At 51.8% G+C, this 24587-nt stretch overlaps 2 protein-coding genes across 8 annotated transcripts in view; one reads left to right on the plus strand and one right to left on the minus strand.

The window, feature by feature from the left end:
* The window catches only part of STAB1 (stabilin 1), a 68251-nt gene extending 61008 nt beyond the window's left edge, over positions 1-7243 (plus strand). For all 7 annotated transcript variants that reach the window (XM_075159182.1, XM_075159183.1, XM_075159179.1 and 4 more), the window contains 12 exons: positions 246-353; positions 558-751; positions 1429-1573; positions 2057-2190; positions 2519-2684; positions 2919-3025; positions 3255-3374; positions 3791-3943; positions 4065-4184; positions 4419-4565; positions 4888-5058; positions 5134-7243. In XM_075159182.1, the coding sequence (XP_075015283.1) occupies positions 246-353; positions 558-751; positions 1429-1573; positions 2057-2190; positions 2519-2684; positions 2919-3025; positions 3255-3374; positions 3791-3943; positions 4065-4184; positions 4419-4565; positions 4888-5058; positions 5134-5184 (1616 nt within the window). In that variant the 3' untranslated portion in view covers positions 5185-7243. The remainder of the gene's footprint in view (positions 1-245; positions 354-557; positions 752-1428; positions 1574-2056; positions 2191-2518; positions 2685-2918; positions 3026-3254; positions 3375-3790; positions 3944-4064; positions 4185-4418; positions 4566-4887; positions 5059-5133) is intronic.
* A 614-nt stretch (positions 7244-7857) lies between these two features.
* Positions 7858-24587, minus strand: part of NT5DC2 (5'-nucleotidase domain containing 2) — a 28083-nt gene continuing 11353 nt past the window's right edge. Inside the window, exons 5-14 of the mRNA XM_075159214.1 lie at positions 23018-23111; positions 19127-19255; positions 16473-16533; positions 15714-15816; positions 15089-15190; positions 12655-12736; positions 9625-9711; positions 9024-9164; positions 8725-8789; positions 7858-8223 (exon numbers count right to left, since the gene is read on the minus strand). Coding sequence (XP_075015315.1) covers positions 7962-8223; positions 8725-8789; positions 9024-9164; positions 9625-9711; positions 12655-12736; positions 15089-15190; positions 15714-15816; positions 16473-16533; positions 19127-19255; positions 23018-23111 — 1126 coding nt within the window. The 3' untranslated portion in view covers positions 7858-7961. The remainder of the gene's footprint in view (positions 8224-8724; positions 8790-9023; positions 9165-9624; positions 9712-12654; positions 12737-15088; positions 15191-15713; positions 15817-16472; positions 16534-19126; positions 19256-23017; positions 23112-24587) is intronic.

Genomic DNA, 24587 nt, shown 5'->3' on the forward strand with positions numbered 1-24587 from the left:
GAGGAAAGCTCCACTTGACCCCTGAGCTCAGAAGTGCTCCAAGAAGAGCTTGAGGGTGAGGTGAAGGCCTGAGGTGTATCTGATGGAGTAAAGGTCCTCCGGGTTTGGGCGAGCATCTGCAGAAAAACAGAGGTGGAAAGAGTGGGCAGCATGGGGCAGGTGGCCTGGGGCAGAGGCTGGCGATGGCAGCCGTGCCCGTGTTGCAGCCCTTGGATCATTCTGACCTGTGTGTGTTCTGGTTTCAGTCATGACACCCACCTGCTCTCCACCGTGCCACCCCCAAGCCGTCTGCCGCTCTGGCAACCTCTGCGAATGCAACCTACACTATGAAGGAGACGGGAGAACGTGCTCAGGTAGGGGGGAGCCACGAGGGGCTGGGGTGGAGGGGTGATGAGCTGAGGGGGAAGTGGACAACACCGCAAGACAACAGGTGACCATCTCCTGAGCAGCTCTGTGGAGGATGGCCATAGGGGTGGGATGACTGGCAGGACAGACAGACAGACCACCAGGACACCTAGCAAGGTGTTTTAGTTAACCTAACACTTTTATCCCTGCAGTGATCGACATGTGCAGCCAGGACAACGGGGGGTGCGCCAGGCACGCACAGTGCACACAGGTTGGCGTGAACATCTCCTGTGCCTGCGCTCCCGGGTACGGAGGCGACGGCTACGTCTGCGACCCCATAGACAGATGTGCGGACGGTAGGAACGGGGACTGCAGCCAGCACGCCAACTGCATCAGCACCGGGCCGGTGAGTACATCCCCGAGGTCTGGGGAGAGCTGCATGGCTGGGAGAACAGCGCAGGTGGCTGTGGGATGCTTCAGGCTGCTGGAGGACAACGATGTGACAGTGTCCCCTGTTACTGCAGTCCCCACGCCTGCCCCGCCTCTCCGGTCCCCTCAGCTATTGCGCTCATCCTGCAGGTTGTGACTGCCAGGCAGGGGCCGTGCCCTCGGTCTGCTGCCTGGCTGTGGTGATGGTCCTGATGATGTTATGCTGAGGCCATTTTTCCCCATTCCTCTGTCAAGGGGCATAGGCTGTGTCAGTCATGGCATTTCTGGACTGTTTTGAGGGCTCTGGGATGGTCCTTTGAGGACGATGCCAGCCATTTTTGCAGAGGAACCAGAGCTGCTCACTGCAGGCCAGAAGATGGGCCTGGGAGCATGATGTAGTGGAGGAATCATGAGCCACTTATCCCAAAGCTCAGCTGTCTTTCAAGCAGCATGTGACGAGGATTCAATGTGACATTTTTTGGTTCATGTTCAGTTGGATGTGGGGGTGTGTGGCTTTTTGTAGCTCTGTCATAATCCCAGTGGGCTGTGGAGGCATTCTGAAGGCTCATCCCCGTCTTCATAGGGACACAAGGTTCCCCGGCTGGCATCTGCATATTTCCACTCACACAAATGCCGGCCTTCTTTGTGCTGCAGAACGAGCGGCGCTGCGAGTGCAAGCGGGGCTATGTCGGTGACGGGATCCAGTGCCTGGAAGAGGCTGTGCCCCCCACGGACCGGTGCCTGGAAGACAACGGGCAGTGCCATCGGGAGGCCATTTGCACCGACCTGCACTTCCATGGTGAGCGTGCTCAACCCCGCAGTGCCAGGGCTGATGTTCCCTGGAGAGGTCACACTCCCTCATCCTTCCCCTTCTGGCTGGGGCACCCCCCGGGAGAGCTGGAGGGTGGGATGGCCAAGGGGCTGGGGACTTGCCTCTGTAGCTTGGTCTGGTTTTCACATTCCCCTTTTCCCCTACAAGTCATACGGGGAGGACGAGCCATCCTTGTCTGCTCCTGTGTGACGCATGAGGTGGCCTCTGGTGGGATTATACTGCCAGAAAGCACTGACTCTCTCGTGGAAGGCGAGAAGCTCGGAGGAAGCCATTCTGCATCCCACCTCGCCCTCACTTGAGCATTGTCCACATCCCACCCTCCCGTGCAGCACAGAGCACCCTCCGTTGGCGGTGCTGTCTGTGCTCACACAGGGGACCGACGCGACTGCCCCAGGGAGGCTGCTCGCTCTCTATACTGTACTGATGCTTCCTGGCCTTGGTATTTTGCAGATAAAACTATGGGCGTATTTCATCTGCAATCACCCCGAAAAAAGTACGACTTCACTTACGAGCAGGCTCAGGCGGCCTGTGCCGCAGAAGGCGCTTCCCTGGCCACTTTCCGGCAGCTCTCGGCAGCGCAGCAGGTCAGGGCAGGGATGCAGAGGTTGGGCAGGGGCCACCTCTGTCACCTCGTGGGGTGGGGACATGCAGTGCTTCTCCCTGGGCCCAGCCCAGCGGTAGCAAGCCTGTGATGTGTGGGTGGGCGACCTGCCAGGCCCCGTTTGCTTCATCTCCATCCATGAAACCAGGAGGGCTGGTGGGTCTTGCCAGTCGCATTGGGACGAGACCTCTGGCACCCTTCAGGTGTTGGGGGAAAGTAGCATAAGGCTGCACAATGGGAATGTGCATCAGGGCAGAAAACCTGGGCCAGAGGTACTATTTTTAATCTAATCATTCATTTTCCTCTGCTAGATGGGATTCCATCTGTGCTTGGTGGGTTGGCTGGACAATGGCACAGCCGGATACCCCACAGCCTACCCCAACCCCAGCTGTGGGGCTAACCGAGTGGGCATCGTGGACTATGGCTACCGAAGCAACCTGAGCGAGACCTGGGATGCGTTCTGCTACCGGGAGAAGGGTGAGTGGCGCGAGCACGTTTCCTGGGGACGGTCCTGTCAGGCACAAGAGGCGTGTCGGGGCAGCAGGCAGAGAACTGCCCTCGGAGCATGAGGCATGGGCAGGCGGGCACACCCCCCTCTCCTCGTGCCCGTGCCAGGAGGGAACATGCTCAGGGGTATCCAGAAGTCAAGGGAGAAGCGGTCAGTGTAGCCAGCATTGGCGAGTCAAGTCGCACCTTGGTGTTCCTTTACAGATCTGACTTGCGCCTGCCGTGACGGGTTCGTGGGAGATGGGTATTGGTGCAGCGGCAAACTCCCCGATGTGCTCGCAGACCACGCTCGCTTCTCCACCTTCTATTCCGTAAGCGATGCTCTCCTGCTGCTTCGGTACGCCAGCAGCTGGCAACAAGGAGGAGGGAGGGATCGGCTGTAACAGGGAGAAATGGTGGTTTGGTCTGCATGTGGGGCAGAGAGTACAAACACAGAGGCATTTTCTTTCCAGGGCTGGGGGATGTTTCCTGGGCTGGGGAAGGTAACAGCATTGAGCTGCCAGCAGTGTGCTGATGGGGAAGATCTCCCATCTTTTCCAGATGTTGCTCGATTTTGCCAATGACACAGAAGAAGGACTGGATTTTTTCATCTATTTGTCTGATGACTCCGCTCCCAAAACTCTCTTTGTCCCTCTGAATTCTGGCTTCGCAGACAATGAAGTAAGCAGGCAGGGATGAGCAGCTGCTCGAGGGTGCATGGAACAAACTATCAGAGGCCCAGAGGAGAGCAGGAGTCCGCCAAAGCTGGCGTGATGGTGATGTGAAATAGTCTGGGGAAGGAGGAGGAATTTAGGTCAGAGGGGACCGCTGGAGGTCTCTAGTCCAACCCCTCACTCAGAAGAGCCATTTAGGTCAGGTTGCTCAGAGCCTTCTCCAGTTGAGCTTTGACTCTTTCTAAGGATGGCAATCCCCCTTCCCTACACAGTAGTTTTGTGCCTTGTTGCCCATGAATTGAGCTGTCTTGTGGCCATGGAGAGTGCCTGGGCTTAGGCCAGGTGGGGGCTGCACGCAGCAGGAGGGAAGGGGTGAGAGCCAGCTCAGCCGGTTCTCATCCCTGCTCCCTGTTGCTTTTTCAGACACTGACAGGAGAAGAACTGAAGCTCCATGTGTCGTCCAGCAACATCGTCCTCTTCAGCTTCAACCTCACAACGGGCACCATCATCCCGTCCCGGTCAGGATATGACCTCCATGTATCAGACTTCCCAGTGGGCAACAGTACAGAGCACGCAGTAGGTTTAACCTCAGCAGAGGTCAAAAAAAATCACCAAGTTTTCACCACATCTCTTTTGAGACAGGGAACAACGGGGAGTCTTTCTGGTCGGGTGGCATCATCTCTGTCCTGTGCTGTAGGATGCCAAGAGGATCAATGACACGATGATTGTGGAGTGGGACATCGTAGCTTTCAACGGCATCATTCACGCGATTGCAGAGCCGCTGAGGATCCCACCGCCCATCGTTCATCTCGGTCAGGTGAGTGTCCGAGGGCACAACGGGGAAGGAAGGTGCTGAAACAGCTGGCGCCAGGGAACAGGGACGAGGTGACCGAGTCATCCCAAGGATGGGCCTCATCCTCTCGGCTCTCCTGGCTCGTTTTCGCCGGGCTGCCCACGGACACCCCGGGGAGCCGCAGCAGGGTGGCTGTGCGGGCGATCCCATCGCTCTGCCAGGGGAGTGCCGTAACCGGGCCGCTGTTTTTCGACGCAGGTGAACGGCGTGGCGCAGGCGTCGGGCTCCGTGGCCACAGGGACGCTGTCGGCGCTGAGCTTCGCGCTGGCGCTGGCTGCCGGTGCCGGCGTCGCCTATTACTGCCTGAAGAGGCGGCGGCGGGAGGAGCAGTTCGGGTATTTTCAGGTAAGTGCAGCCCGCGGCTGGGGAGCAGGTCGAGGGGGGGCAGGTGGACGGAGTCCGGGGCAGCGCCGATCCTCTGCGGTGTGCCCGGAGGGGCACTGGGGGCGGGGGCAGCCACGCGTGGGAGAGGCGCTCGCAGGAGCGGGGCCAGGGGGAGCGATGGGGTGGGGGTGCTGGGGCGAGAGGGGGCTCCGCCCGCGCGGCAGGGGGCGCCCGAGAGCCAGGCCCACCCCGGAGGAGCGAGCACGGGGGCGGGGGGGAGGGGCGCGCCGCCCCCGAAACCCCGCCCCCGGCCGCCCCGCCAATCCCGCGCCTCCCCTTGCAGGCGGACCTCCGCGCGGACGAGGAGGAGGAGGAGGAGGAGGCGGTGCCGCAGCAGGAGCGCGCGCGCTCGGAGGCGGGGCCGCGCGCCGCCAGGCCCCGCCCCCAGCGGCCGCTCGTCGCCATCCCCAACCCGCTCTACGGCGGCCACGCCCCCGACTACGAGCCGCTGCACGTGAGCACCGCCCCGCCCCGCCCCGCCCCTCCGCCGCGCGCACCCGCCGCGGGCTCACCCCGCTCTCTCCCGCAGGACTCGCTGCTGGCGGACGCCGGCGCCGACCCCCGCGGCTGCTGGCAGTGAGGCGCCCCGGCCCCGGCCCCGGCCTGGCCCGGCGGCCCCGCAGGGCGCAGAGGAATAAAGAGTTCAGCGCCACCGGCTCTGCCCCGCTCCTCGCTGCCCCGGCCACGGCCTCCCGCCGACCGCCAGTCCCCCAGAGGTGGGGCCTCCAGCTCGTTCTCGCCCCCAGCCCAGCACCCGTCTCGGCTGGTCCCTCCTCCCCACGCACTGCCCCGGACGGGGTGCTGCCCGCCGAAGCCGTGCCCCAGCCCCCACCTCCGGCACCAACCCCGGACGCACAGCAGCCCACGCCAGCAGTCTTGGTGTGGGGGGAACGCCAGCCCTCACACCCCCCATGGTCAGGTACAAGTCACATCAGTTAGTCACCTCCCCAGACCCCCCTTTTGCTCCATCCAGGTGCCCTCCTGCCTGCACTATGGCCATGAGGGGCACAAACTGCTCCGAGGGGGACACCTCAGGCCTGGTCTCTCAGACACCTGCCCCAGCTGCACCCCAGGCTCGTGGGCGTGCACCCAGAGCTGCGCCCCGAGGGCACGCAAACGAACAGAGAGGAGCACCACCCCTGTAGTGAGTTGGTTAGTCAGTTAGTTACTGCATGCTGCAGACTTTTATTGAGCCTTCACACAGCACAAAGACATCGAACGCCACATGCACATACTACAACCATTTGATTAGAGCAGCTACCTTAACAGCAACCATTCAGGCCCCTGAGTCAGGAGCAAGGCATTTTGAAAGTCTGCGACAGGCTGGCACATAGCACAGTGAGACGCAAGTGACAGAGTGACGGGCCAGCCTGGCACACTGCCAGGGAGGAACATGGGGGAGAAGAGATGTGTATGTGTGTATCTCACTCAGGGTTGCCGACACTTACACATTGTACTTACTTCAGTACCTTTCTCTGAGGAGTTTCCTTGCAGAGGGTCCTCCGCACCAACCTGGTTCCTCTCCCTCAGCTGCCCCCTGCATTGCCGCAGCCCAGCGCTCACAAGCAATCCATGCCTGCCTCCCTGCAAAGCCCCCAGCCTGCCCCATAAACCAACAGCCCTTACCCACCACACAGACACACGCTGCATCCCGAAGACCTATCATGCCCACTCTGCAGCTGCTCACCCGTTTCCTTGCCCGTTCACGGCCACACCCAGCACAAGACGTGCATGCATTCTCTGTTTTCTCTCTCTCTCCTACCTGTCACCTCAACACCGGCTGCCCCCGCAAGCAAGCTGGTACTGTCACCCTTGTTGCCATCTGCAAATGGTGCAGCAGTGAGTGGAGGCAGTGGTGGACCAAGGCAACCAACATCTCCAGAGCCTGCACCAAGACATCCCCTGACTGCCCCTGCATGTCTGTCTCCAGGGAGAGCAGCCACACTACTCATCGCCTGCACGCTTTGGGGCCCTCCCAGACCACACCCCCACCACCCCCCGGGGACGCTTCTTTTTTACCCCTTCATGCCGTCACTATTGGCTTCCCACACGCTCAGCTTTCCGATGGCATGATATTCTCCTGTTTCCCAAAGCCAGCCAGCATCAAGGTGGCACAAACTCTCAACAACCCCTACCCACCTAACTGCCCCTTCACCCCTCCCCAGCGCCCTGCCTGTCCCTCGGGGCAGTCGGAGGCCTGGCCAAGAACAGCACGGCCCCAAGCCGAGTGAAGAACCTGCTTTCTGCCCCTCACATCCCAAAGTCGCTCTGACCTGCCTGGGCCTGCAGGCCATCCCTCTTGTCCCCTATCCTCTCTGCTCTGCTCTGGCATCACTACTATCACCTCTTTGCTCCTCCTCCTCCTCCTCAGGAGGCACTACAATGCTCTGCATGGCCACGCTCCCCTTTCTGACCCACCACACCCAGCAGCACTTCACGCTCGCACCCCACCGAGGACATCCTCACCAGCCCCTCCATACACCTCAGGCCACAGCTCAGCGAAGCCAGGTGGAAGGCCACCACCTCTGCTGACAACCCTGAACCCTCCCTGAAAGGCTGAACACGTTCCAACAGACCATACTGCATCAATTGATGTCACATGGCACCAAATGCAAAAAAATACACTAAGCTCACTCAAACAGACAGGCATGCCACCAAACACTTGTTTTTAGACCTTCTGACCTACCCCCACCCAGCTCTCGCACAAGACTTCCGCATCCTGCACATTTAACTTACTGTTACCTACCAGAGGCACCAGCTGGACAGACCAGTCTGGCGGGGAACGGGATGGGGCTGAGGGCTGCTGATGCCAGTTCTGGGTAGGTAACGCTGCTGATGCTCATCCATGATGCGTTCACTGATGTGCTGCACTGGTTGCCCAGTTGGCAGCCCTGTCCCCTCACTGTCCACCTGCAGAATCACTCACGCTGAGGTTCCCAAGGATCTCGCGCGGGGCAGCTGCAGACTTGACACACCTTGTCACACTTCACATGGGAGTCCGCGTTGCACTCGCCAAGCCCCAGAGACTCGGGACTCCATTTCTGAGCCACTTCTCTGGGCACAGAGCAGGGAGCGGCAGCTTCCCACCACCAGCACTGGCTCTCCACCTCACCTACTCCTACAGAGGACTTCCTGCGGCTCGCTCACAGCCCAGAACAAGCACCCATCCTCCATCCAGCCTGCAAAGCACCTCAGGGAAAGGGATGGAGCCAGTGAAGGGAAAAAAAATAAACACGCCATCTACACACATCCATAAGTGTCAAACGCCCTTTAGTGGTAGAGAGAGGTGCTGCTGGCCCAGCAGCCCGGCCCCACGTACAGACTCGCACTGTGCCGTTGCCCGCAGTACCTGGCCCTTCACCGGATATGCACCATCTCCTCCAGGAAGGGGGTTTTCATGCAGCCTGTGCAGAGCTGATCCATCCAGAGCGGAGCCTCGTGCTGCAGAGGGGTGCGCCGGGGGTAGAAGGTGAAATTCACGTCGTAGTTCAGCAGGCAGCTGATGGATGCCATGTAGATATCGGAGAACCGCACCAGCCGTCGAGAGAAGTACGTGGGGTTGTGGAAGGTGCGGAAGATGCTTCCAAACTGGGGGTTGAACAGGTTCTTTGTCAGCGACCTGAGAGGAAAGAGATGGTGCTCTGTAGATAAAAGGCCATGGTCACAGATTCTTCCCCCTCCAATCCCTTAGCCCTGGGCCACCCTACTCCCAGAAGACATTTTGGGATCACCCTAAGTACCCTCCCACCCGGGCTGTGATGCAGACCAGTCCCTGTGCAGTGAGACTGTGATGAAAATTCAATGCACTCTTACTCCTCCTTGTTACCGTACCTGTTACGGGCAGGGACCCACCCGCAGCGCCAGGAGCTGCAGCAGCAGACAGCCCATCAACCCCCCCCAGCGCAGGGTGACACCACCTCCCCTTTCCCACCCTGCTGTCAAACCAGGCCCAGGCTGCAGGACGGCACTGCTGCTTCCCCCCGGCCCAGGCACGTGACACCAGGGAGGACCACAGGCCAACGGCCACAGCACCACTGTCCCCAAAATAGGTTACAAAACAGACCCAGTGCAGGCCTGGGAGCCCCTGAGAGACCTCATGAGCGAGGGGAACAACGCTCACCTGATCTCCTGACGTTCCTTCATCCACTCCAGCAATACTTGCTTCGACTCCGCATCCTGATACATCTGCAAAGACAACAGCAGCAAGCACCACGTTGCATCAGTCCTGCAGGCCACACCTCAGCTCCCCCCAGTTTCCACTGTAATTCACAAACCCATGAGTCCACTGCACCAGGAGGAGGATGAGATATTTTTGAGAACACAGGCAAGATGGTATGTCCCCAGATTCCCATGCTAAGCCCAAAATGCAGACTCAGAAGGCAGCATATTACCTGTCCCGCTCAGACAGGAGCTGTTTACCTGCATTCTCTCTAGCAGCCCCGTCAGAGCCTGCTGCCAGGTCAGGGAATGCATGTACTGCTCTGTGTTAATGATCCGAATCTCCGTCTCCAGTTCAGGAACGATGGCTCCAGTCCTCCAGCCGTGACGCAGCATGAGGTCCTAGAGGTCAGGGTGGAAAAACAACCAAGAACTCAACATACAGACTGAAAGCCAAACACAACCCTGTTTCCTAGAAGAGTGGTCTGTTCCCATTACAGATTCTCAGGCGACAGACATCCACAGCCCATGCCAGGTCATGCCAGTAACAGCCATCTCCTGGCCCCCAGGATCAGCTGCGTGAAGCACCTAGAAATGTGGGATCCACACAACCTGCTCTCAAATTCACAGACCAGCAGATGTTCTTTACAGAAAGTACTTCAGGAGCGCTCTCTCCACTGCTTGCTTCTGCCTGACAGCAGTGTCCTACGTGTGCCCCGAAAGCCGCAGCCTGCAGAGCACCCAGCACAGCACAGCGGAGCACTCAGATCACGCCCTGCCTTACACTCCAACACAGCTGCAACCACAACAGTCGCGCAGGCTTGCTCCCACCTCACTGGAGAGCAGAGACCTTTCCACTTACCGCAAGGTCGCTGTACAGATGGTCACCAAAGTAGAGCACTTTGGACCCACGCCAGCCTGTCAGCCTCAGAAAATCAAAGAGATTACCCTGCAAGGAAAAGGAGCACAGAGAGAAACGTGGTTACAGGCCAAATGCCTCCATCCTCACCGCATGGTACTGGGCAGCCACCCCAGCAGCGCTCTCAGTGCAACTGGACGTGCCACCTTACTGCATGCAGATGTGAGCACTCTCATGAGATGTCAACCCGCTCATTCCCTCCCACCATCCAAACCCAGAGGTTTCTGTCCTTCCCACCTTATTTCACTTTCTTCCCATGTGACAACCCCCCTGTACATCCCTCAGCTTTTCTCAGGCTACAGAAAAAGGCAGAAACTCTTGCGAAGCCAATAGGCAATTCAGGGGAAGTTCTGTGCTCTAGGGCACAGCAAGTCAAGGGGACTACATGGACTAAAAAGGCAACAAAAGGAAACAGGTTAGAGGCCAAAAGTGAAAGACACCTAAATTAGAAAAGATGGACAGAAAGAACCCGAGGTGTTCTGGGTTTAAAAAAATTTGTTGGGCTCAGGTGATAATGATTTCACCTCACAGGGTGCATCAGAGGTAAGGTGAGCACCATCATGCAAGGCTTTTGGAGTCAGAAGCACTTGAGGCTCTTCTCACATCACTGACCACCATCCCAACCCAAAAGATTAACACCACCCACGCGTTCACAGGAATTGCTTAACCAAGCCAAAAAGCCAGGCAGCTTGGGCAGATTCACAGCTAACTAAAACAAACCAAACCCCAAAGCACCAGCTGAAGCACAGCACAGAGCAGATTTCAAGGCTTCCAAACATCCGTCCGCACAGAGAAGAGACTTCAGGGACCCCCCTTCCATCTCCACACAAGTTTTCCACATGAGTCACAACGGAAACAAAACCCACTAGGAAAGGAAAAGGCTCCATCAATGCCAGTGGATTAGACTGTGCCAGCACAAGCAACCAATGCAAACCTGCGAGCCACTCGGCAGCAAACTCTCCAGCCTGTCTCCAGTGCCAGGAAAGAGCTAGCACGCCTACCCAACAGCACCGGCCCGGACAGAAAACCCCCAAACACAAGCCAGCTCCCACAACAGCCTGCAGCCCTGCATTTGGGCACGGGCAACATGCTGTATGCAGTGCAAAGGGTGCCCAGAACCAGAGGGCTGGGCCTCCTGTTGCTGCAGCATCACTGCAGCTGTGCAGACTTCCCTTAGCAGCACGGAAACACAGGGCCAGGCAGGCCTCTGCATTTCTTGGACACGTCATTGCTGCTGCTCACTTGAGGGTTGCTCAGGAAGCCGCTGGCAGAGCAGGGAAATGGACCACAGCCTTGGGAGGAGGATGGTCCTTTTGCTGTGCTCTGGTCACCTCAAACAGCAGTGGACCTGACAACCAGGAAACTTGCGCTCGGACCTCCACTGAGCCACAGACCTGTTACGTGACCTCCAGGAGCTGGCTGTCCTCCTCCCCTCCTGAGATCGCGGGCTAGGGGAGGGATGGGAGTACATACGTGCCACAAACAGAAAACACCACATCTATCAGAAAGGAGGGACTAAAGGGCCATCATTTGATCTTCCCAGTCCCCAGTGCAAAACACCAATCCCTGAGGTCCCACTCATGTGAGACACCCACAGCACAACCGCCATACAGTTGTGCTTCAGGGGACAGGCCTCTAGCAACATCACCAGCACAGCAAGGTCCATGGCCACTAACATTTGCCAGAAAGAAGCATATTGTGGCACTCCAAGAAACCAAAAATGCTGGGGACAGGGTGGACTACAACCAGGATACACACTCTGTCGCATCCCAAGAACCACAGTTAGGCAATAACCTTGATGCAGTCGGGTGAACATTGTGGTGGGGGAGAACTGAAGAGGAGCTCAAAATCCTACCCATCCCTCCTTCCTCCCTCATCTTTTCCCTTCCTCAATGCACCATTCACTTGGGTCACCAACCTGTGGCCGCAAGATGTAGGTGGTCAAGAGCAGGATTTAATTCAGCAATAAACCCTGTGGCTGAGGTGCACCTTTTCTCCTGAGGGAGCTGCTAACCCACTGGGAAAGTTTGCCCATGGGAGAGAGATTTTGTATGAGCTCTACTTGCATGTTCCCAGGTCCTAGCTCTTGGAGAGGATGGGACACTAGCAGAGCACTTTGACAGACCCACTGGACAGGCCAGAGGCTTCCCAACAGCACTACTCAAGGACATGACCTACTTTTCTACTGCAGGTCAGGTCCCAGCTACTTGACCGCGATCTCACTAACAGTTCCTTCCCGTGGGATTGGACAGCTCACATAACCAAGAACAAACCGTCCTAAAGCTGGAGGCAACTTGTTCTCAGGCGACAGAGCAGCTGCAAGGAGAACACCCCAAGGCAGCAAGTTCACCAGAGTAACAGCCCATCCTTCGGACGTGCTTGTCCTTCAGGAAGGGGAGAGAGACGGGAGCCAGGCTTTGTACCCTATTTGATCACCCTTGTTTCTCTCTTCCCTCCTCCACAAGTCCACTTTTTCCAACCTTATGAAGGACAATCTGGAGTAAGGTGTGGAGGATCTTTGCATACACATCAGATTGCAGAGAGCTCTGCCTTCTTACCCTGAACGAGCATGCTCTTGGGACCTCCACCAGGACCAGAGTTTCAGGACCAGGACATCAGAAAAGCCAAGGGAAAACTGCACTATCGGCCACGCTGGACAACATCAGAACAGAGCTCCTAGGGTGAAGGTTTCATTGTACACTGGGGCAGGGGGCATTCACTGACCCCTAATGCCCTCTATCTATCACAGGCGCTCTTTTCAAGGACTTCCATTTTTCACTTTTCAAACATCAAAAACACCCACAAGTGACCTATAGAAGAACCCGTCATTTTCCCCCACCCTGACTAAGCAGATTTTCCTGTTTTCCAGCGACTTTCAGGCTTTTCCAGTGACTTCCAAAATTGCAGGTGTTTTATAAGTCCCCACCATTTCAGACTCTTGCTTCATACCCCTTATGTACCCATTCACTTTACCTCTTTGTAGATCTTTCCTTTTTCCAGCTGGTTTATTTTGTCCCACTGCAGTGAGCCTTTATCATCCAGTTTTCGAAAAGGTCTGGAAAAAAAGGGGGGAGACGTCAACATCTGATTTTTGGTGATTGTTACAACCAGCAACCATAACACTTGAATCGGAAAACTTGTTACCTATGTAACAACTCATAATAAAAGCTCTACGTGAGAAGTGACCTTCTGGGCCTTCTGCACTATTTTCTTAGGGGAAGAGAAAGTGTGAGAGGGAAATAACTTTCCAAAATGCTTCCACTGACTGTAACCATTTGTGCTGGTTTTGGCTGGGATAGAGTTATTTTTCTTCACAGTAGCTCGTACGGGGCTGTGTTTTGGATTTGTGCTGGAAACAGCGTTGATAACACAGAGACGTTTTCGTCACTGCTGAGCAGTGCTTACACAGTCAAGGCCTTTTCTGCTCCTCACCCCGCCCCACCAGCGAGCAGGCTGGGGGTGCACAAGAAGTTGGGAGGGGACACAGCTGGGACAGCTGACCCATGGGGTATTCCATACCATGTGACGTCATGCTCAGTATATAGAGCTGGGGGAAGAAGAAGGAAGGGGGGCACATTTGGAGCGATGGCGTTTGTCTTCCCAAGTCACCGTTACGCGTGATGGAGCCCTGCATTCCTGGAGATGGCTGAACACCTGCCTGCTGATGGGAAGTGGTGAATGAATTCCTTGGTTTGCTTTGCTTGCGTGTGCGGCTTTTGCTTTCCCTATTAAACTGTCTTTATCTCAGCCCACGAGTTTTCTCACTTTTACTCTTCCAATTCTCTCCCCCATCCTCTTGCAGGGGGAGTGAGCGAGCGGCTGTGTGGGGATTAGTTGCCGGCTGGGGTTCAACCATGACACCATTTCATGCCAATATCCCTAACAACTCTTCTTGCTTTTCAGATACAAAGAAGAGGGAAAAAAAAAATAATAATAAAGACTCCCTCTGAAATGCTAAGGCCAAGAAGGCTTTGCCATGAAACACTTTGTGTCCTGTTCCAGTCTGGCTACACCCCAGCACAACAGAGACCGTGGAATGTCTTAATTGGATAAAGAAGTCTGCAGAGCGGATGGAAAGCAGTCTCCATGCTGATCTCAGCAGCTGACCCGAGCTGGCTCCTGTTGTTCCTGAGGGCTTGCCTGGTTACCTTCCACTTGGACAGAAGAAACAAAACAAGGCTTAAGTTACTTGACCCCCCATGAACATTCATGCTTGATGGGAACATTGCTCCCTCTTGGGATAGGAGTTCCAAACTGTGAGCTCCGGGATCAAAAGCCTTCGTATGAAGCTGCAAGTAGAGTACAATCTCATCCAGATCCTGAGATGCCTTAAGGCAGAAGGAATCCAGCCTCCCACCGTGAATTCTCTAGCCTACCCACACAAGAAGCTCCTCAACCATGAGTAGTCTCCAGTGCACACCTGCATTTTCCCTCAGAGAAGACACTCCACAGTTCACTACAGCTCACCTCAGGAGGTTCCCCTCACCTTGGATGTATGTGCCCTGTCATTCCCCTGGCCCACTACACAAGTGGACCTTAGGCATCATGCAGCCATAAGGTTTTATCTCCTAGAGGGACAGATCATCATAGCTCCAGGCTACATCTGTAAGACACTTCACCCACATTCCATGAAGAAAACCTTCGTGAGGTCAGCACAGCTTATAAAGCCATTTCATAGGTTTACTCCTGTTTATGCTAGTGGCCTGGGAAATAGGGGAAGAAAATACATAAAGAGGAAAGAATAGACCTCTCCCTCAAGGACAGTAATTCCTGGTCAGTCATAAGTTAAGGCAACAAAGCAGAAACAAGTTCCCAAAGCCAATAATCTAAACAGCAAAGCAAGGACAGCAGCTTGCCTATCAGCTAGTCCCTTGGCAGTTCCTAACTGACCACAAAACCCAGCCGCCACGTACAAAGGCTTCCAGAGCTGCCAATTACCAAACAGCATGTTTCCAGTAACTAAAAAAAAAAAAAAAAAACCCAAAAAAACAAACCACACAGATATTTGCTGTAGGGAACAGGAAAATGAAAGATTTTGGCACACTCGCAAGACTTAGAGCCAAGAAATGGCCACTCCTCTTTTCTTTCTAAGGATTTAAGTACATTATTACCTCTAAAAATCTAAGTTAAGCCCAGACCAAAACAAACTGATGAGGCTTAAGACAGCCAATTTTAGAAATGCGCTTTCTGCTTGGCATTACCCATTCCATCCACTTACTCCCAGACGGGTCAGTTTTCATCTCCTCAGAGCGTATCTGAGAGGGCAGCGGCAGGCTGGATGCCTACCGGACCTAGATTAGAAAACTACTACTCTTTTGGAAGATAAAAGGAGACGTTTACTCCAGGGAAGGGGGCCCAAAACCTCAGGCCCACATGCGGCAGTGCAGTATTGCCCCTGGACACGTACTTCCGCCGATCAGTGAAGAAGTTGGGCTTGTCAGCTTGCACAATGACCATGTCGAATAAGTCCCGCCAGTTCTTGCCAACCATGTGTTTCATTCCTTTGTCCCTAAGGGCAAAGGAACAGAAAAGTTAACAGATCCAGTACTCTTTTTCACCCAACATTGCATCTTTACAACAGTCTGTCCTAAATTTACTCTCATATCAGTAACAGAGAAGAAAGCCTAGAGATCTGTGAATCCCCCAAGGCTGTCTCATTGCATGGAGGATTGATGTAGCGCTTTGACCATTTCAAGCTGTCCCACCCTTTCTCCTGCCCCACCCTTTCTCTTGTACCATGGGAAGTCCAGAGAAGTCTGTGATGCAGCAAAAGCTGCTAGAGGTAATCCAAAGTGGCAGCTCTGTAAAGTTGTGGCCAGCCACAGCCTCATATCTTCTTCAAAAAGTCAGAGTTAATGGTGTAGAGAGAACTGTGGGGCAACATTCACCGCAACCAGTTCCCAGAAAGCGCTCTCATGACTACTGCCACAAAAACCTCCCGCATACAACCTTCAGATGCTCACAGGAGAGATTGCACTGCACAGCTCTTGCTGTGCCGTGGTGACCCATCGATGTGCAATAACGGTACTCACACAAAGCTAAAGGGACTGTTTGTAATGAGGAAGAGTTTCTTCTTGTGGTTCACCAGTCGGTTTAGCACAGCATAGATTTCATCCCCGTGCAGAATATACTGTTCTATATCGGAATAAAACAGACATCATCAATCAAAAAATTTTGGCATAAGTCATGACCACATTTCTTTAAAAACAAAACCAAACCTAGTCCCTATACCAATACGGATGCAAAAGACCTGAGTTAGATCCACCTCAGGCAGGCAATAGTAAACCACCATGGTGACAAAATGGTCTCCCTCATCCTCATCAATCCCATCTAGAGGGAAGAGAAAGACCGAGGAACTGAAAAGGCTGGCAAAAAAGAGGGTTGATACCAAACCCTCACAAGGGACAGGCACAGCCACTCCAGATCATGTTGCTACCAGGAGCTTTCTTTCCCCTGAATGGCCAGGAAGCCTTCCCAGATGGTGCCTTTGCATGTTCACGCCATGCCAAGGACCATCACCCCTGGCTTACAGGCTGAAGGAAAACAGAAACACAAGCAATGAGGTAGCCGTTTCCTCCATTAAAATAGATCCGCCACCTGACCCTAAATACCACTTGGTTCTTAATGCCGCTCTACCCCTCAGCTGCCTTTAGGCATGCCACAATCAAGTATTTTATTAAGTTCTGACTCCTGTGACTGCGCGTAGGGCCTGCACAGTCATCCTACACAGAACGTCACGTAGTACGAGACACATCAAAATGGATTTGGCACCAGAGCTCTACTTAACTCACCCAGATCTTTTTCAATCCATTTGTACATCACTCCTTTCACATGTACATCTCTAATAGCATCCTAAAGAAAAGGGCAGGGAAAAAAAGTTTCAGTTTTATGTATGGCATTCCTGTTTCCCAGCATGCAAACCTATTGCTACCACTGAGGACCAATAAAGTAATGACACATCCCCTTTTCTTGCTGGATGAAGAAAAGCTACATTAATGCTAAGCAGAGGACCTTGTACAGTGAAGCTCACCACATGCCAAAAAGAAGAACACAGTGGCTAGCTCAGCTGATGCAGTACAAGGGGAAAAACCTCAAATCTATCCACGAAAGCACAGCTTTCCTCCTGCTCCTGGAAACCAGCACATGTTAACACAATGTTACAAGGCAATCAAGACTGTGCAACTCCAAAACCGTTTACTGCCCCAAAACTGTACTGGCCCAGACACTGGCTTTTCTTCCTCCCTATGCCTGTGGAAGCACTGCCAAATGTGACCCAAAGGATAGGAGCATGGCCGAGGCGAACAGCAGCAGAGGTGAGCATCTGTGATCCCAAAATGCTCCCCACAAAGCCAAGGAGGGCTACAGCTCCCACATGGCCAGCGGGCACAGGCAGAGCAGAAGTTTCCACTAGGAGGGTGAGGGTTTTTTGCCAAAACAGAGCTGCCCACTTTTCAGGAGGGAAGCAAGTTAAAACAGATATTGGTAAGGGCATCCAAATATCCTCTTATTTTCCAGGCCAGAAGCCAAGATGCAACGCATTTTTGGACACACCCAACTGAGATTCTTCCTAAGTCTCCATCCAATGAGATATGCCAGATACACAAAACCACTTCCAGAGCAGCAACACATTTTGCAGTGTTTGCACATGCAAATGCTTCTTTTAACGGTACCGTTTTCATCCCTGACAATTAAGACAGGTAAACAAATGCTGCCTTTCCCCATGACCCTTAAATCACTGTTACACTATGTGTGCTCCTTCGGCAGTTTCCCTTTCAGACTGGATTCCCACACTCGCCACTGACATTGCTACGGTGACACTTGCACACAACACCACACAGTCACCTCGTCTCACTGCAGCGCTGGTGAAACCTGTTCATCACCCCAAAAATCATTTCCTTCAAAGCTGGGAGAGAAACAGAATTTACAACTTAGATGAGGGACAATGAAGGAGGAGGCGGCACCTGTTCAAAACAGTTTTAGGAGTCTCTTTCCACCACGTGGATTTGAATCATAAAAAGGCAGAGGTCACATCTCATTCACCAAGAGACTGCCTTATTGGAAAGAAACTGAACAAAAAGCAAGAGCGCTAACAAGAAAACAACTTTTTCTTGATCAGCACTGGTACTAAAAGCAAGCAACGCTTTGGATTTGTGTCAAAACTACCTTTGCAGCGCAGAAAGAGATTCCAGTATGCTCCTTCCCTAAACCCCTGCCCCCTAAAAAGCAAAAGCAGCAAAAGAGGAGAAAAAAAAAAAAGGAGAAGAACTATAAGGTTCCTGCAAGTAAAATCTTGGTAGCCTGGGGAGGTGTCAAACAGAGCTCAAAAACTCCTCCAAGGGAAAGCAGGGTAAACTGTACTTACTCTCAAATACAAAGCGACCAAACTGGTGTGACCAGACTACTTGGTTTACATGTCAGTTCAGCCTTTACCATTGCCTCAGGGACTGCCCTTTTGACTCATGCAGCAATGTAGCGCTCAACCTGCTCCCAAACACACAGCGCTGCAATCAGGATTACCACTAAGAATTACGGAAGAGTGTCAGGTTTAGACACGTACTTAACCCACTGTGAGCCTGTGTCGCAGTAACAGTTGGGGCTATGCAGGTCCTCTCAGACACCTGGCTGCGTAGGCACAGAAAGATCTCTGTGCTCATGTCTGCAAACCATTGCTTTGTGCTTGCACGCAGATACTGCAAAGGGATAAGTTTTGCAAAAATGTTTGTTTATCCTCATTGTACAGAAAAAAGCAAGAACTCCTCTGGTGAGAGCACAGGACAGTCCCCACCTTTTCAGTATAGACGTCAGGCATTGGCACAGATTTTCTGTGGAGCTCTCTTCTCTGCCTACCTCTGTCACTCCTCAGGAATAACCACATCCCTCAGCAAAGGATGCAAAGACAAATGCCAGGATTAGCACTCAGGAGTTTTGGGCCTTGAGCACACCATTTACCCTCTACCGAGTATGTATTAGGCTGTGGCAAGCACCCACCTGCTCTCAAGATTTCAATTAGGAACAAGTCCATTTTGACCTCAAAAGAAGGCTCAGAAGACACTCTTGACAAAAGGCCTTAGGATTCAGCTGTATTCCCCTCTTCCCATTTTCCCCACCCCAAGAGCGAAAACAACTACAACACCTAACACCCTAGAAACATGTTAAGGTCTTGCAGGAAACTGCCTGGCACACTCTTATCAAGCACTAACAGAAGGTCAGAACGTAAGCTGTAATCCTTGGCTGCAGCAAAGCTGACAGGGTGGATCCTTATCACAAAAGAAGCAGCACAGATGTGGAGCTCCATTTCCCTCACAAGAAAACTGAACAGTGTACGTATGGGCTGCTACCAGTGGATGGGCATAAGATTCCCAGCAGAGCTCACCGGTGCTAATAAGCCAAAGAGCTCACAATTCTGATGTGGTATGAGCTATGGGGCAGTTGACATTTTACTTACAGATATGTCCTTGTAAAGATGCACCTGGTCAAACTCAATGCCATGAGTTATGAAGTAATCAATGACTGAAGAGAGCAGTGTCATTTCAGGAAGAGAAAAAATGTCCATAAACTGCTTAAGTGACGGACCCTGGAAAGCAAAAAATGAAGGAGACACATTAAACAAAAAATACTTTAAAAAAAAAAAAAACAACAAAACAAAGCCAACAAACAAACTGGTATCACCCAGTACCACCTGGAAGACACTCCAGGCTAACAAAAAGAAAAACACTAATGTGGCAAGTCCCAGCCACTCAGCAAGTACCTCTCTTCTCAACCAAAATACTAACCTAATGCATTAACACTTGACAGGAGAGAGGCTTCTCCTTTACAGAAATCATTAAACAAACCCAGCATCATTAACACCACGGAGTGAGGTGGAGGAAGCAAGGAGTCAGTCCTAGACACTAACTTTCATTTCAACCCCATGCCCTCTGCTTCCCACTTGGCCTCTTGGCATTACCACCGGTGCCAAGAGACAACGCTCTGCTACAGAAGTGGCTATGGCCCTTGCTGGAGGTGCCCCACTGCTCATCTAAACCAGGCTGTGACATGGGACACATGGGCACCAAAGCTGCTCTAACCACATTCCAGTGAGTTTTCTCACAGCAATGCAAGAATCACTCCAACAAGCAGTTTGTCAATGCCTGCCTGTCCTTGAGTCCCTACAGAAAACCCAGGGTGGGCACAAAGAAGAAGAAAAAGAACTTCAGCCCACCCAGCAGTCAAGTGGAAATGGACAATTAAATCCTGCCCAAGGAATAACTCCCCTTGCATCAGGCAAGGTTGCAGCTCTTCCATACGTTTGCTATTTTTGTTGCCTATCAATCACAAACCTATCAGCAGGTCGACAGCTAACTTTGGCTCCAGAGAGGCCTTCCAATAAAATAAAGCTTGTTTATTCAGTATGTGCCACCTGTCCAGAGGACTATGGTGAGTCTCACTGGCAAGCTGAACCTGGAATCAATTGTTTCATCTTTCATCGCTGAAGTGCCAGATCAGCCAAGGGATCACCATTACTAAGGTCTTGTACATGAAAAGCCATTTGGGAAGTACACAGACCTCTCAATGAACCCAGTCACCAGAGATGTCCTGGCAATCCAGTCGCATCATGCCTGTGCATGTGAGCTTTGAGCAATCCATGACTGACAGCTGCAAAGTTGCAACTCTCTAGGATAATACTGGTCCACATCAGAAGGCATTTATTATAGCTATATGAAAGACAGACATGAAAGCAGCATCTTAAAGATCACAGAAGGTACACATGGTGGAAGCTGACAGAGGGCACATGCTGCCTAATGACAAACATGTGCCACTGTCATGTCAGGATGTAACAACATTAACATCTCCCATTTAGTCTGGTCTTACAAGAGCAGAACAAGAGACTAGCACTCTGTTTGCAGCACTATCTAATTGGGACAACACAAATTGGGGTCAAGAAAGAAGATGCAAAAGGGCAAAGGAATAACAAACAGCATTTTGCCTGAGGTCTGTTACCAAAAAATGCTGCGATCAAAAGCTATGTTGGTGTGCTGAGGGTTATACAATTTCTATACATCCATCCAGCACAGGAGAACTCAACCTACAGCAGAAGAGAACACAAAGAACACCCTCCGGTTTGGGCCACATATTGCACATGTGGTGGTGCTTAGTGATACTCGCTGAATCCTTTCAACAGATTTTTGTCCATTTTGATGTGTGGTTGCTAAGGGAACATTTCTTCCACTAGCAAAACCAAAATTTCCTGAAAACATCCCCCACTTTTTTTTCCTGTTCAGGGATTCTGTGAAAGAAGCAAGAAGGACACAGATAGGCAGATCCTACTGAAATCGGTAGGTATGGGATTTAGCAGAGCCCAGCAGAGCAATGACTCATCCCACCAAGACCTTAAGCATAGAGGAGACGGTTAAATGTTTAATGTTAACAGCAAAGACTTACCTTGTAGATAGTCAACTCTGATTTTGTTTTTGTGCCTTATGCCATCATCCGACAAGGCAAGTCCAGCCTCCCCCCCTCCCTTTAGTGGCCTCAGCTTCCTTATAGTAGACATACTGACACAACTCAGGATGAAAACTGGACCATAGTTTTAGAAAGAATGCTACATATGCTTTTTCCACAACACTCATAAGTTCCCCACCTTCATTACAGGCCAGTGCTAGTCCTGCCAGCGAAAGCCACACTAGTTGCATTGTCTAACCCTGGGCAAGATCTGTGCCTACCTACTGCAGGTGTTGGGATGCCGGTACCCAACAGAGAATCAAGAAAACCCTTAAGGGAGAATATTTACACACTTCAGCTACATCAGTCCCACTTGTCTTATGCCTTGCTGCCTGGAATCACTGACCTGGCCGACCTTCCTGTTACCCATACGGGTAGCAACATCAGCATGGCAGACTGAGGAGGATAAGATCGAAGACCCCTGCTAAAGCCTCGCCCCACACCAATTGCACTGCACCTGCTCACACCAGCAGTCATCTTAACCCAGATGCTTTCCCACTAATGTGTTAGTGGCACAGGTTGAGCAGACATTGCTGGATGCAAATGTCATTAGTTGTATATACTTCCGTTCTCTTTGGGATCCACCTATTAGTTTACGGAGTTCATTACATTATTAGGAGAGGAGATTCACCTCTTCGCAAAGAATAAGCTGCTATCCCTACTTCTGTAGCCAAATGTTATACCAGATTTTGCAATATTAACTACAGGAAAGAAGTAAACACCTGGTACGTACAAAGCAGCACAGAAAGGCACCTTCGCATGAGCATCTGGTCCTACAAAAGGCCACGACTTGAAGCAGATTTCATGTTTACAATTATTTAAAAAGAAAGGTGAAATCATCTCAAGTTTGCCAGGTGTGAGGAGAGTTGCACAGCAGGAGAGTAATCGAGTGCAGTTTACAGACAGATATCAAATTCTAAACAGAAACATCCTATTTCAAAGCTGGAAAAAACATTGAGCTATAAACAGAGTATATACTTATCCAGAAAGCAACCACTCAGATTAATTGTTCCCAAGAGAGAGAGAGAGAAATCAAAAAGTGACCTTGCTGGAGACTTCACACAGCAGACGCCAAGGGGTATTACCAGAGGAAGCCTGCCCTTCTCCTTCCAGCTTCCCCTAAGGCAACTGAACTACAAAAGGCAAGAAACAAAGCAGTTCTGATGGGGAAAGGGATGTGAACGGCCCTGCTTGCCCACTGCACCACACTAGACACTTGAGGAAGAAAAATCTCTCCTAAGTTCCTCTAGTTCAGGCAACCAAAGAATTTGTACAGCTCCTACGGACAGAATTTCAGTCCTTTACTTTGACAGCAAGCTTTTCTGCCTAAAAAAAACCAGCCCAACACTCATGGATGCCAACCCTATGAATAATATCCACTGAGTAGGTCTGAAGAGGTATGGAGGAGGATCCCTTTCATGATGGAAAAAAAACCCTACCCAAAACCAAAGAGAGAAAGGCATTGCAAGCACCCTGCTGCTACACACACATATATCCCCTCCCACACAACTCACTGCAAACACCATCACTGCAGGCTGCCCTGGTAGCTTGGGAGCTAGATTTGGCCAAGGAAAAAGCAGGGAACATCTCCCTATCAGTCTCCAGAGCCATTCAACTCTAGGCCAATAGCCCTGGTGTTTAGGAATGCTTCACAGATGGCTTTCACATGCTAAACTGCTAAATAACCTCTGGGGCAAATTCCCACTAGAACAAAAACACACACTGCAGCTCACTAGGGACTGAGTCTTTCAGAGTCCAAGGGAGGCTGGAGTCATTTACATGCTCATACAATTCACTCTCTTTTCCCAGCTGTTAAAAGAGCTGCTGCATTGTAGCAGTAAAGGGCTTACAATACCTTGCCATAGAAGTCACTCATCTGGTACAGGGGGATGTGCTGCGTACCACCGTAGAGTTCGATTACCTCTTCATCAGGCACTGGTTTGAGCCCTCTAGCCACAAAACAACAGAAATAGTTTGTCAAGAATCACCAGTACACACAGAGCTACAAACTGCAGAGAAAGAGAAGATTGGACAAACAGGTTCCTTTCTAAAACTCAGAAATTTCTCTTGCACAAAAGAGAGAGCCAGAGAGCCTGACAGCTCCATGGTTTCTTAAGATTCACATAAAATCTTTCCTGAGACATTCTTCAGGGCAGTACTTGCTCCTTCAAGTTATTTGAGGGGCTTTATCCACATTCCAGCAGAGTTCAGACAGAAGCTTCTCTCTGTAGGCTGTCAATCTGCTGACCTGACTGCCCCACCAAATCGGCCCCACGACCTGACTTTGGCAGCACTAGGTGACTGTAGGTTTGGACAGGTTGCTTCCACGAGGTATATCACGGCTAAATACAAAGGTGTAGAAAAGGAGCTTTCTGAAAATGAGGTTTCCTTCCTATTCAGTTTTCCTAAGCAAAATGAGTTCTTCACTGAGATCATTCAACAGAGATTGCTGTTTTTCCTCAGAACACCGTAATCACAGGTATGGCTATGAGCTGTACTGTTCGTGAACATGAGGTTATCCCACTGCTGCAGGTTTTGCCTCTTGCACAATTTTTGATGGCTGTTTACTCAAGCAGTCAGCAACTTTCCCTTTCTCCTTTCCTATTCAATCATGGTACAGCCTCTGAGAAGTTAAAAGTTGCCTCAGTTGTGCTCAAAAGCAAAGGACAGTTTAAGAAAAGGATACTTCAAGAAGCATAGTTACAAACGGATAATAGGGAAAAAGTTTAAATGCGTTTTAGCTTAAAAACTCTTTATGAAGCTGAAGTGAAATATGGGGCAGTATCAACCCCTCTTCCCACCCCCCAAAGTTAGCACTCAAAGAAGCCAATTCTCTCTGATTATGAAACTCCCTTCTTAATATTCTTAGAGTGTTTACTGTAACTGAAGCTTAACAGCAAAAGGGCAGAGTTCAAGAAAAAAAAAACCATTGGCTTCCACGCTCAGGAAATACAACACAGATTTACAGGAGCTTTGCTACCAATATCTGTGAATTACTACTTCTTACACACCAACCCCACTCCACTTTGGGGCAAGGTTTTCTCCCAGTCTCCAGTCTCACAACTTTTTGGAGAAAAGTTTGCTCTGCACTGTTTCAGCCACTTATTCCAAAGCACACCCAGCTCTCCTTGGAGAACAGAAGGAAAAACAGGACAACCGAGGCCTTAAACTGAGCCCAGATTCTGATGCATCATTACTTTATTGACATGTCTGTAGTGCTTTAAGATTTTATTTGTGCATCCAGACCACTCTCCTCTTAGCTTTGCGACAAGGCACAGCAGACCACTGCTGGGACACACTCCTGCCTGGAGAAGACAGGCCCGTATGTGGACCATATACAGAGAAGTCATTTCCTACTTGCACTGTTTGCTCACAGACGTTAACCCAGATATGCTGTAGCTGCAACTCAGACATCACGCAGAGTA

This window comes from Calonectris borealis, chromosome 10 (assembly GCF_964195595.1).
Source record: "Calonectris borealis chromosome 10, bCalBor7.hap1.2, whole genome shotgun sequence".
In the NCBI taxonomy this organism is placed as follows: Eukaryota; Metazoa; Chordata; class Aves; order Procellariiformes; family Procellariidae; genus Calonectris; species Calonectris borealis.